General features: G+C 28.3%; 1 protein-coding gene across 1 annotated transcript; it reads left to right on the top strand.

Moving 5' to 3' along the window:
- The first annotated feature begins 6,629 nt into the window (after window positions 1-6,629).
- Window positions 6,630-7,517, top strand: LOC113863421. Its single transcript, XM_027496992.1, has one exon. The coding sequence runs from the start codon at window positions 6,721-6,723 to the stop codon at window positions 7,348-7,350; it is 630 nt and encodes a 209-aa protein (XP_027352793.1). The 5' UTR covers window positions 6,630-6,720; the 3' UTR covers window positions 7,351-7,517.
- The last annotated feature ends 6,292 nt before the right edge of the window (window positions 7,518-13,809 follow it).

The following is a 13,809-nucleotide window of genomic DNA, read 5'->3' as shown; positions in this document are numbered from 1 at the left end:
ATCGAAAAAAAAATGCCTTAAGAAAGAGTATATATATAGAACCTTTCAATGAGATAGTACTTTTTCAACTCTTTCAAAATAGAACATATTCCAAACATATATAACATGGTTCCTTACCTTAACATATACAAATATTCAAATTTCATATTTTTAGATACTTTTTCAGATTTATTGTCTATACTAAGTAGCAAGCAAAAATATGTATTCATTTTTCATGATATTTATGCATGGATAAATATATTATGGTGAATTTTTCAGATTGCATTGTATTTTTCACAATGCAATTTGAAAAGTAAGATAAAGAGTGAGATTTCAAGTAATTGTTTATATAATTTTTTTTTATTTGAAGAAATTTTTCATTGAAACAATAAATCACTATTTTAATAACAACACATTGAGATGACTAAAAGTATATATAAAAAAAGAAGAAGATATTTTTATATTTAAGCCCCCTTTTACACATTATTCTACGACAATATCAATCATTAATTTTTTTTAATTAATATTATAACTCTTCAATACTTTTTACTCTAAATTAAACCCTCCCCGTTAGAGTTTAGAAGAGTCAGGGTGTCTAATATTTTACTGGTTAGAAAAATCTTTCCAACAAATGCTATACCAAGCCAACGGGTTCACTTGCATGCACATGACATGAATCTATTTATCAATCATTTACAGTAAATCCACATAATATATACTTAACCAGAAGAGTTTTCAAAACAAGAAGTTAAATTAACACCTTCCATTTTCACAAAAGAGACATATAATGCTAAAGCATGTTACTGATGTTGGCAAAAAGCAACTAGCATAGACGAAACGCACTAGTCATGATCGTATGGTGATTTGAGTTCAAGCGGTCAATTTTAAAATAGTATTTGCACTTTATTGAGTTCTGGCAACGAACTTTTTACGCAAAATATCCAAAGCCAATCCAAAGTAGCCATTTGATTAATAAGCTTTTCTTAATCTTTACAGACTAGATTGCACCACTCACAAACTGCGCGATTCTCCTAAATTGTCACGTTGCCCAAATTTTTATAGGTATGGTTGAGATCTGAGAGCAACATAAGCAAAATAATGCATGCGTTTCAAACTTGCTTTTGAAAGATGGAAAACCGTATTGAAAGCATCCAAAACCAAAGCCAAAGTTTAGCTTCTCCATTTTTGGTTTATATTTAGAAATGTCAAGTTGCACCTATTAATTAAACTAAAGCTACTATTTTGAAACTACGTAAGGCGTCTAAAAGCATAAAAAGATGCAGGAAAATTTTTTATAATTATAATATAATGTGTTGGTTTGATTAGATAGCTTGATATTTGTGGTTGGTTCCACACAAACAAGGGCCCTAGATTAGACGTTTTATTGAAGACGTCATGTGCCCCCATGTATTTCAATGATTTTCACTGCACGCGTACAAGTAAAAACAGATTTGCATGGGACCAACATTATTGTACACATGGTTCATGCATCTATGTTTCACTCAGAAATTGAACTTTTCAAGTTTAAAGTAGCTAGAAGATTCTTCAAAATAGACGGAGATGAATCTCAGTTTGCAGGGTTTGCATGTGCCAGAAAATAAAATTGCAAGCTAAGCCTCCCATTGAATAGATCGATCTTATCTATGTAAACATAATAAAACTTTACAGCACATTAATTGCATCAATCATTTGAATTTTCTCATCGTCAAAAGATTTTACATAATATATACTGTTATATTATATATTTAAATATCTGAAATTTATACTTGGTATGATATTGTGCATAATTATTTTTATCTATTTTATATACATTTAAAAGAATTAAAAAATCCTATTTTAAATGTACTAGTGTAAGAAACATGTCCCATAATAAATATAATAGAACCGATCCTCGTATATTTTAATTATCACATCAACCAAACTATTAGTTCAATCAATAAATAAAAAAAAATACTCCTTATGATCTTTTTTATAAGATACGGAATAAAGTATTTTCTTAAATTTAAGAAGTATTAATCATTAAATTTCTTTTATACCTTTCTTTTATTAATATTATTAATTATATAAATTACTAACTATAACATTTAATATATGAATATTTTTAGAATAAAGTTTATATTTATAAAAAACATACGTGACTTAATTACTTTTATTTTTTATAAAAAAACCAAATATAGTATATCTTTTCATTAATTACATTACTCACTATAACAGATTTTGGATCTAAAATAAAATACAAACTGAATAATATAGCACTGTAAAAAATAAATAGTATACATTTTAACAAAGTAAGAAAATGTTAACATGAATATTTTTAAATTATCTAATTTTTATTTTTATAATTTTTATTTATTAAATAAATAAATTATTAAATATATTTTTTATTCTTAAAATAATTAATATATGCATTTTTATATTTAATTCTTATTTTATAAAATAACAAGAGAATTATATATGATATTTTTTAAAATGCATTAGCCTATTACAATTAGAAATAAGTTAATTAATAATTCATACTCGTAAAATGACAAATTTTGATAATTAAATTAGTTAATGATTAAATTAGTAACCAATTAAATATAATTATTAAAATTTTAGCTGCTAACTAATTTAACGAATAAATTTTTAAAAAAATTTTAATTTATTAATTTAAATAATACTAAGTTACTTATCACTCAGACTAACCTAGTAACTAAATTGATCTCTTATTATATTATGGTTATTTCAGTCGTATAATTTATTTTCATAAGTAATCACTAAATCAATCTCTAATTAAATTATCGTTATTTCGTTCTTATAATTTATTTTTTATAAGGTGTCACTAAATCATGGCTAATTGATGGTACAAATTGAATAACCTGTAGTTTTCATTGTTGGTGCACGGAGGAAACATCATCACCAGTATTAGGCAAAAATCTCAAATATTAATTAGTAGACAACTTGTTAGAGAATGTTTTGACTCCTTTGTAGTTGTTGAACAAAAAGGTCAATTACTAACAAAAATTACAAATAAATCTTGAAAGTTTTATTGCTTTTTATTTTCTACTATCGCATCCAAACATCCAAAAGAAAAATTGACTTTTTTTTATCGAAACACATAAATAAAAAAGAAATAAAAAAAGTATAGAAAAACAAAGCAAATTAAAATTTCAACTTACCCAAGACTCAGGGTTCACCTTCCAAAATAAAGACTGGTGAACGAAAATTCAACTTAAAAATTTTTCTCTTTTGTAAAGACTAGCAAAAGAATCCAACTTAGTCAAGTCAAGGCTGAATCTTGTATTTTCATTTTCTTCTGCTCACTAAGCTCTATCAAATCAAATTGACAGACACATATAAGCATATTATGAACAACACCAAAACAATTTCACGTAAGATCATAAACTGCCACAAATTACATCATTTGTTGAAAAAATAAAAGAAAGAAGCCTCAACAACATGAATGATTCACAATAATTCACATTCATCCAGACATGCTAAATTTCTAATCAATATAGTCACATCACAACGTGATTCAAACTCTTGGACTGTGTTAGAGCTAGCTAGTATTTTGAAATGGATCATCTAAGATGCAGGATGCATATAATACAAAACCATTGTGACTTTGATAGAAGGCATAATTGATGAAGCATGCATCGAGTGTAGTTAAGCATATCATTGTATAAATATAAAAACATAAATCAATTTATGAGTATTATTACTTGACAAAATGTAAAAGAAATAACATTTCAGTTTCAAGTTCACACCTCTATATCAATCTATAACTCTACGTTGGATAATTCAAGCTTAGGAATATTATGCAAGAGGCCCTAGACCTCCACTTCCAAGTATAGCATCTGGATCCTACTATTAGCAAATCAAATATTAATGAAAAGATCATAATTTTATCATCTTTATTTTTTGAAGTGTGTCTAAGCTAAGTTATTCTATGAGATAAATAATCTCATATTAAGTAAGGTATTGACATTTTATTTTACTTAGATAAACCTATATTTTTACACCGAGCAAGCTAGTTACCAAATGAAAAGAAAAATAAAACTGCCATAATTAAAAACCAAAGTAATTAATTTTAGTTTCTTTGGAAATAATAATTTTTAATCAAACATCAATCACGGATTCTTGGTAACTTGATTTGTTAATAGTGAACGCTTTGTTAATATTTTTAATCATGTTTTAAAGAAAGAAACTATACTCCATAAAATAATTATTACACTTTGTTTTATCAATGAATGCTGGCTCAAATTGTGGAAAGTTTATTTACCTTAAGAAAGAGACTTTTATGAAATAGTTAAAATCGACCTAGAAAAGTCGATTCGATTTGCTTTAATTTGTGGTTGAGAGGAGGTAACTTATAAACATTTTTACTAAGATTAATAAATTACGACCATTTTTATCATATGATTAACTTGAATTAGAAAAAAAAAATACATTTTTAAAGTCATTCTACTGAAAAATTCATTAGACGATGTCTCATGCTAGTCTTGAGGGTATAATTTCAATTTTCACAATCTATTTGCTTAAACGTATTTTTAAGTCTCTATAAGTATGCTATTTTAAAAATTAGTCTGATTTAAATTAATTTTTAGTAACCAAAATATATAAAAATTATGTGTTCTTGGTTGTTAAGTGAAACATTAAAATCACGTTGGGTATTAAAAGTAAGTATTAAAAATGAATAATTTTTTTACATTAAAAAACTTTTTTAAATATATAAAACACATTTAAGTTTTTATTTATTTATTTATTTAAAATTAAAATTAATTTCTATACTCAATATCTTTCTAATCTTCTTACACGGAAATTTATAAATTTAATTATTTATCCTACGTAAAATAATTTATAAATTAATATTTATCTTTGCTAAAAACTATTAAAATTTAGCTTATCCTTAATACCATTTTGTTGTATCTTTATACGAAAAAATTTACATTTCATGTTATTTCATTCAAATTTCTTTTATATTTTAGTCTTTATATTAGGCACGCTATATGACATTTAGTCTTTTATAAAAAGAAATCATTATAATCATGTCAAATGAAGAACTCATTTACAAATATATATTTTTTATAATTAAAAGTATAAAATACAATTTTCTTTATAATGTCTTGAACAAGAACTAAAAATAATGTAAAATTATAGGACTAAAAAAATGTCTTGAACTTAATTTTTCTTTATAAAAACAGGCGACCACACGGCACTAGAAAGTGGTGCAGATCCAAACGGATAATGTGAAGCCGTTGGATGCAAGCAAGCTTAGGGGCTAAGTATTCAAAGATGAGATACAATCATTGGATATTGCCTCAACAATTCAACCTTGTTAACGCTATGCCTTGAAGTCCGTTCCTGTAGTAAAAAGGGGTCCATTATTTTATAACACTTCTTTGATGTGAGCCTTCTCTTCTTGTAGGTAGAATTTGTATATATGAGATGAAGATAACTGCACTAAGTAAATGAGATTCCCATTTTTACTAAAAACAATAGAATATAGCCCTGATGTAATGTCAGTGGTACCACCCCTTTCCATTTCTCAAAAGAAACTAGTTCTATAATAATGGTCCAAGGTTATGGTTATTTTTGTCATTGAGCCCGAACACATATCTAAAATCCTATTCAATTGTTCCATTGCCATCTGGTGGGTTAGGTTGCCCTTCCTATGTCCCCCAACTCGGTTCCTCAAAAGCATCAAAGGCCCCCCTTAATTGTGGTCAAATAATTGAAAGTGGCCAAATGAAAACGATTAAGCTACAAAAGAATGGGCACTTTCTTTTAGATTTTGAGGTTTCATAATTTTCATTGATATTTCAATCAAGTGGGTTTTCATACTTTACGTTCATGTATATTTTTAATGATTTAAAATTTTAGATAAGCTAAATTCTTCCAATCAACTTTGATAAAATTATTTCTATTAAAAAATGAAATCACCAAAAATATCAATAATATTATCAAAGTTTATCGATTTAGACCCTCTAATATTAATTTTTATCATGTTATAAAGGATATTAACAATATAAAGAATTGTGATCAAACTTATCATTATTTATACAAAATTAATTAATTTTGTTTCGGTGTTTTTCTCATCCTACATTATCAAGTAACTTGTCAATCCAAGAACATGAAAGTAAGGATTATTTTTGTTTGGTCATGATGAAAGTAAGGATTTGAACATATTCATCTTCTACACCCTTTTTTTTATACATTTGGAGAAATCAAATATAAAATAATGGCATTGGTAAAAAGGAGATAATTCAACACTCCCCAACCCAACCCCACTAATAATTTCTGCCCACCAAAATTGTACAGCTTCGTATACCACTGAATCAGGCAGAACTCATACGCCCTATCATCAAATGCCAAGTGTCCCTCAACTTTAATTTTCACTTTTATTTATGCCTTTTCTTTTCTTTTCTTAACCCCCACTCCTTCTTTCTCAACGAACGTAGTGTTTCCCTCGCACAAATTAAAGACAGCTAGTTGTCACTAGAAGCATTACCTTGCAGTATCGCCTATATAAACCCATGTACCCACCTTGTACTCTTTCGTCCCAGAATACTTCTTTTGTGTGACTAACGTACAAATTTGTACATCGACATCAATCCTCTCAAAACCATCTCAATATCTCTCAAAAGCACAATCACAAACACACCCACAATTTTTCCTTCTAGTTCTGATTTTTGGTTCACTAGGAAGTCCATAGAATCATTATTACTTCCTTATTTGCTAATTATTACCACAAGGAGCAATATGAAGAACGGAACATCAAGGTCGTTGCTGAAGCAAATCATAGCCAATCTAAGTTCAATGGCCAAGTCAAAAACCATGGCCCTGAAGGCAAAAGCAAACACCATCAGGGGACGTTTGATTATATTCTCACTCATGAAGAACAAGAAATTATTGATGAGTTCTCTTTCTGAGAAGTTCCATTCTATGTGGGGGCATCACTCTCAGCCCAACAAGGAGGATTCATTGTTGGAAGATGGAAGTGAAAATAGCAGGGCCATAGTGGTGTACAACAACAATGCAAACTCTTATTACGAGGCTTTGCCAAATCCTTGTGAAACCCAAGTGGTGGAGGAACAAGACCAGGATGGCTATGAAAGTTACTACAACTATGGAGATGCTGATGCTGTTGATGATGATGACAAGTACCCGGATCTAACACACACCCTTTTTGATTCAGAGGGTTTGGATTTTGGAGGCTCAGTGATTGATTTGGTGAAGAATTCTAAGGAAGAAGCTGGGCAAGAGTTTAAGCTGGAGGATGAGATTAACCTTGCTGCTGATCTTTTTATCTTGAAGTTCCGCAGGCAAATGGTCTTGCAGAAGCAAGAGTCATTGAAGAGGAAGAGGGACATGCGGCAAAATGGTGCATGAATTTCTAGGCTGTTTTAGTTATCATGGTTGGCTCAAGTACATAAAGGCTCAACCTCATCTTCTCCCTTTGTTACTGATTTTTTTAGAATAAGGGAGATTAGCCGGGTTCATTACTAAGATAATTATGGTACTTAACTGGTTTAAGACAAAGTACAACGCAGAACTGACCAGGGTGAATGAATCTTTGTTCTTTATATTTTTTGTTTTTTCATTTTTACTGTTGGATGGAGCTATATATAGTGTACTTCATCCTCGTTCTCTTTTTCAGATGGTTTTGTGGAAAATAAGAGAGAGAGAAAAAAAAAATTGGAAGATGTTATACTTGTAGATGTTGTAATGGTAAAGAAAAAGCATATGGTGCTTCAATCTTGTAAATCTGCAACTATTGCAGCATATGAACCCACAATCATGTGGCCTAGCTACTTGATGTAAATTCATATTCATAAATAATAATACATGAATTTCTGATACACTCAAATGTGTTGTGACTTAAACACGTAAAAAGAATTGAACTCAAAAGACTAATCTAAGTCTGAGTTTCATAACTTAATCACACGTTATAAGTTTCTTGTTTTACTCAACAAAGAACTAAACTAATAATAATACATTGCCTTATTTAAATAATTAAATGATTGTGGTTATACTTATACAACGAGGGAAAAAGAAAAGGCTGACTTAGGTTGGAAAAGTGGGAGTGCTCCATCCTGCACAAGGAGAAAAGGCACTACACTACAGCTAGCTACATGCAACATAACTATAGTGATGGCCATTGAAACCAAATCAAGGAATACATCTACCACATGTTGAAGGAATTAAAAAAAAAAAAAAAAGGAGAGAATATTTGCATCAAAAGGTGTGAGGTCTGAGTTGCAAGCAAACACCAATAGTCTAGCTGGGAGTAGCAATTAACTGTTTCCTTTCGTGAAGTTTCCTAAAGTTTACACTTTTCAAATTTTCATTTATATTAATTTTCTTAGCTTCAAATTAAGTTTGATTTAATAAATATTTGCTTCATTATTTTATACCATAATATGTAAATTAGGCCTGCTGAAAAGGATCAGGATGTAGTGCTTTATGGTTTTGTGGCGCTCTTTGGATGCGGTGGGGACTTAAATAAATAATGTTTCTCTTTTAATAATTAATTATTTCCTTTGATAATTATCAGGATATTGAAATAGCCTCCTTCAAAAAGAGAAGAAACCGTTCTTTATTTTGATAATTTATTCCACTCTTTGTTCTTTTCACTTTGAGGGTTAGCCTGAAGCAACTTCGCCCATAGGTAAGTTGTTAAATCTCAATGCTATAAATTATGTCTCCTTATGCTTAAGATACATTGTTTTCTTTTTCCTTTTTTTCAGTGAAATATTTTCTTCCTGTTTAAAATGAACAACACATGTTGACAGAATATCTTCACGAAGGTGTATGGAACTTATAATTAAAGTTTGTATATATATCTTTTCATTAGGTTGTCAAATCAAATGATAATATGTGGATTTTCTTTTTAATGCTAAATAGTATCGATTAAATATTTATTATATAATATTAAAAGGTGTAAAATATAATTTATTTTGTACAAATTTGATGGCAAAGATGTAAGTAATTTGAGGTAAGTTTTATCCCCAATAAAATTCACAAGTTAAAGTAACGATAATTAATATAAGAAAAGGCATATACGGTGAAGTTTAATTTTTAGTTTCATGCTCACTTGCTGTCCCAATTTTGATGATGTCAACTCTGGAAAGTGACACTAAATAGTACAGACACATTTTGCACCTTTGGAGATGAAGAACTTTTATGTATGATGTGCCATCCAAAATCAGGTTTACAGATTTTGTTGCTTTACCAATACAATCAGAAATGTTACATTCATCACACGTTAAAGTAAAAATATTGTTCGGCATTCTTCGCATGATCCAGCACGCTAATTACCTTGAAATGGGTAGAAGTTTTGAGTGTATTCATTAATTAAACCAAGCCGAATATACATGCGTGATCCCCTCATGTTCAATTTCCAACATGACTGTCGTATTTTTGTATTTTTATACACTTAAGCGAATGTATAAAAATACACAAACATGATGTCATGTTCAAAATCGAATATGAGAGAATCTGGATCTAATATACATATAGTTTTGCTAGCCTATTCACCTCCTATTACTTTGATAATGAGTTTTTTCAATCAATCATAATGCTCCATAAATCCTTCATTTTCAGATCTGTGAATATAAAAGCAGGGAATGTTCTTTGAGATCTACAATAGATGATTGCAGGAGACATTTATTACCACTAAATTAGTAGTTTGTACTGAATCACTACAACATTTTAGGTTTCTATAACATTTTATGACTTATGCTTCCATTAAAAAGAATGTTTTATAACACATTTTCACAAAACTAAACAAGTATTCCCTTGACCTTAATTTGACTTTAATCTAATTTTATCACAAGACTTTACACTTCTAAAACTATATTGCTATATATATATAGTTAAATATAATAACTCAAATTGAATGTAAGAGTTTTTAGACTTACACTCATGTAAGAAGATTATTTTTCATATATATATATCTTTTGCTTGAAATTGCTTCTTCTTCTTTTTTTTCCTTTCAAATCCTAATATTTTAATATTATTATTTCTAAGAAAAAATAAAATTATACTCATTAAATGTTTTCTTTAAACAACTAATTAAAAAAAGGATTTAATTGTTTTTAATCATATAAAAATAATTAAAAAAGTACAAGGTATCTAAACCCATATACAAAGTTTAAAAAAACTACAAATCTTTAAAGCACATAAATGCTTACTCAAAACATTGAAAGAAAGAGAAAAAAAAATCCTCTTAACTTGTCTTTAAGCCAAATTTATGATATTAAGTTAACTAAAATCCTCTTAAAAGTTATATTTCAATTAAATTATTTAAAAAGATCCTTATATTTAGAAAACCTCATTGAATAATATTCAAATATTTTTGGCTCAACTCTATATATACGTGGTCTATCAATTACTGTTGAAATGCTCATAATCTATTTTAGCCTCTCTATTTAGGAAACAGATCCCCTACATTTTGCGCCATGAAAACTGTAAATTGCAATTTTCTTTTCTTTTTTATCTTTTCTTCTCATCTCAACGAATTTTTTTACTTTAAGTAAAAATCACTTTTTTACTAAATTCGTTTAAATGAATTTTTTTGTCTTAAGTTAAAATTACTTTTTGCTAAATTTACTTAAACAAATATAAATTACAAGCTACAATTTCCTTTAAAATTGGAAAAGATTCAGATTCCTCTGTTTTTGCTCTCAGCATCATTTTTGCTTTTGTATTTTTTTAATAATCTAATTCGTGCATAGACACAAATTAGATTATTTTTTTAATATTTTCTAATTTATTAACACGTGCAAAGAATAGGTAAATAATAATAATAATTATATTATTATTATAATAGCAATAGTAATGAATAAATAAAGTATTGTTTAAAATTACGGATGTTTATAAACTTGTGATAAACTGAACTTAAGCAAATTAAAATTAAAATTTAACTTTAAAATAGATCAAATCGAGTAACTATTTTGTGGAAGTGAAAAAATTAATTTGATGAGTGTCATTGGGTTAGTTTCAATTTATTTAATTATCATCTATTAAAAATCAAACTAACTAATTAGTCTCCATGTAAGGCCTATGTTTTATGATTTTTTCTCTTATTAGGTCTATAAAGTTCTTTCACATCTTTATTTTTCATTTTCATTTTCTTTCTCATTTCTCTCTCTTTCCCGTCGTTGTCATTGATCCATCCTCTCTATTTTTAACTTTGCATTCATGTCTTTTTCCAAATAACATCTCGGCCTCACCATCTCCACCAGAAACATCATCAATGTTTATGTTGTTGACAATGTTATTGCCTAGTAACAACTTGAAGCTTGTTCCCATGGTTGAGCCGAAGGAGTTCCATTTTGGTTCATTATTTTGCTATAACTTCTTGAAGGTTTCATGAATGATGCACCAAGTTTTAACAACTGCAAACCATATATTCAACTCACTACTCATCTTAATCAAGACTTGTTCAATCCCACGAGATCATTGGACGGAAATGACTGACCTTATTTTAAGATCGAATTGTTTCATATTTATTTAATAATATTATTATTAAATAAATATGAATAATAATATTATTTAATAAAATTCTGTTGTTCCAATAAAGTTAAGCAAAATTGGGCCTTAAATATGTAATACTATATGATTACTTGTACAATTATTAGATGTCCATGATTTTCTAAAAGAAATTTTTAATCCTCTTCTACTCCCTTGAAATAGAAACATATAATGACCAAGGATGGTAAAAAAATCTACCCACATGTACTCACGGGTAATACTCATTGCAGGTTAGGTTAAGATTTGCAAACAAGTAACAACAGGTGTAATAAATGAATTTTTTGGTACTCATTAATTAAATAGGACGAGTTCGAGTAGTGAGATACTATGTCCATCTACAAAAATTATAAAAATTACCCCTTTATATAAATTAAAAAATAACATAATTCTAACATTAATAATCCTAAAGTTATGTTTTAATTACCCTTTTAGTGTTATGTGAATAATTTATTTTTATTTTAATATTATGCGGATGATTGATGATAATTTTTTATTTTATTTTATTTTATTTTGTAATTTTATAATTTTATAATTTTAATAAAGAATTATAAAAAACCTGTGGGTACTCGCAAGTACCCATTTAACCTGACAAATATCTGTGCGGGTATCAAGGTGAATTTTAACCTGCGGGGCGAGTGAGGTTATTTACTAACATGTTCACCTCACTTGGTTGACATCCTAATAATGACCATGTATACAAACAAGGTAAGGAGATGAAACCAATCATAAGAGAGAGTTTGTCCTTGTGATTTATTGATTGTGATGGCAAAAGAGGAAATTATTAGGAATTGTTTGCTTTGAAATTTAATTGGCAAGGTTTGATTAGTTGGTACCATTGTCATTCTTGGAATAAGAACCACTTCTCCAACTCTATTTTTGTAAGTATAGAGCATTTTATGACATGATTTTCCAACCTTCTAACTTGCAGTCTTGCTCCATTGCATAATCTATTTGTTTGGACAATGTTTCATGGTAACATGATAAAAACTTATATTTTTAATATGAGTTTATGTGGTGGCAAACCTAAACAATTTGTTGCGACTAAAATGTCAACAGAATGTATCAAACTCGTTTTTTCAGTTATTTTCTTTACAAATAAATAAAAACGCAAGTATGTTTTCTCAACTTTAGAAATTAAATTCATGATATAGTCAATAACTTGAGCAACAATGTCCAACTTAGGTGCTAATAATGTCTTATAAAATGTTTGACAATAACATTGGATAAGCGAAATTGATTAAATCATTCAGTCCAAAAGCTAAATTCATAATTAGTAGGTCTCCTGGTATCTTTACTTCAATTTCTATTTCTATTGAGTTGCTACAATTCGTCTCCAACTTTTTATTAGCCACTCACTGAATTTTTTTTAACTTCATTCATTCATCATTTGAATTGACTTGGAACCTCAGCTTTTATACCTTACAAAATGATTATTGCAAAAATTATATCCTCCTTTCTACCTTTTGGAATGACAAAAAATATCTGCATAAAATCTCCACTTAAAGACAACAAATCTTCCTCCAAACGATAAGTTAGGATTGTAAGTGTTGGAAAATCTCAAAATATCGCTCAAACGTGTTCAAGCTTCGAAACAATATTTGTTGACCATAGGAGCCTATTACCATATGATCAACTTAGATTCAAAAGCTTTGCATGACAACTTCCTTGTTTATGTTATATGATGAATCTTCATTCATATTTAATAATATTTTAAACTGTAAATGTGCAGTTCTTTCATTTGACAATAATAATAAAGCAATTTCACTGGAAGTAACATTTAGACATTTATGTCCCTTACAACTGATTGTAGCTAACAAATTATTCTAAACAAATGTTTTTCCTTTTACTCTATAACCATATACAAAGAAAAAGATAATTTGCCTTCATAAACAACTATTACTTTTATACATAGAAAAACATTTGTCTGTACATTGAATTTGAGTTCTTATTCAACATATTTTTTTGTGATTATTGTCAAAATATAACAATTCAGCAATTATTTTGTCATTCAAAGATGATAGTAACTCCGGTGATCGAAGGATATGACATTGATGGATAATCTCTTAAATTCCTTCCATTTGACTCCAACATTTCTTCTATTTCAACAAGAGCAAGATCCTTCAAATCGCTATTGTCAAACTAAGATCTGTAACTTAACCAAAAGATAATACAAGCAAATAGTTTTATGATTATATAAAGTACAGTTAACATCAACGTAAATGTTAAGCTTTAAAATCTAATATTCTTCTTCTGTTGAAAAACATTCCATCACATAATTGATTCCAACAATTTTCTTAAACAAATTATGATTTG

Source organism: Abrus precatorius, unplaced genomic scaffold (genome assembly GCF_003935025.1).
Source record: "Abrus precatorius isolate BTA unplaced genomic scaffold, Abrus_2018 Scaffold3, whole genome shotgun sequence".
NCBI lineage: Eukaryota > Viridiplantae > Streptophyta > Magnoliopsida > Fabales > Fabaceae > Abrus > Abrus precatorius.
The sequence above is the reverse complement of the archived record's forward strand: the minus strand, read 5'-3'. Positions and strand labels throughout refer to the sequence as shown.

Bases quoted from the DNA above. Each gene is read 5' to 3' on its own strand.
- LOC113863421 (XM_027496992.1), top strand. From the start codon at position 6,721: ATGAAGAACGGAACATCAAGGTCGTTGCTGAAGCAAATCATAGCCAAT.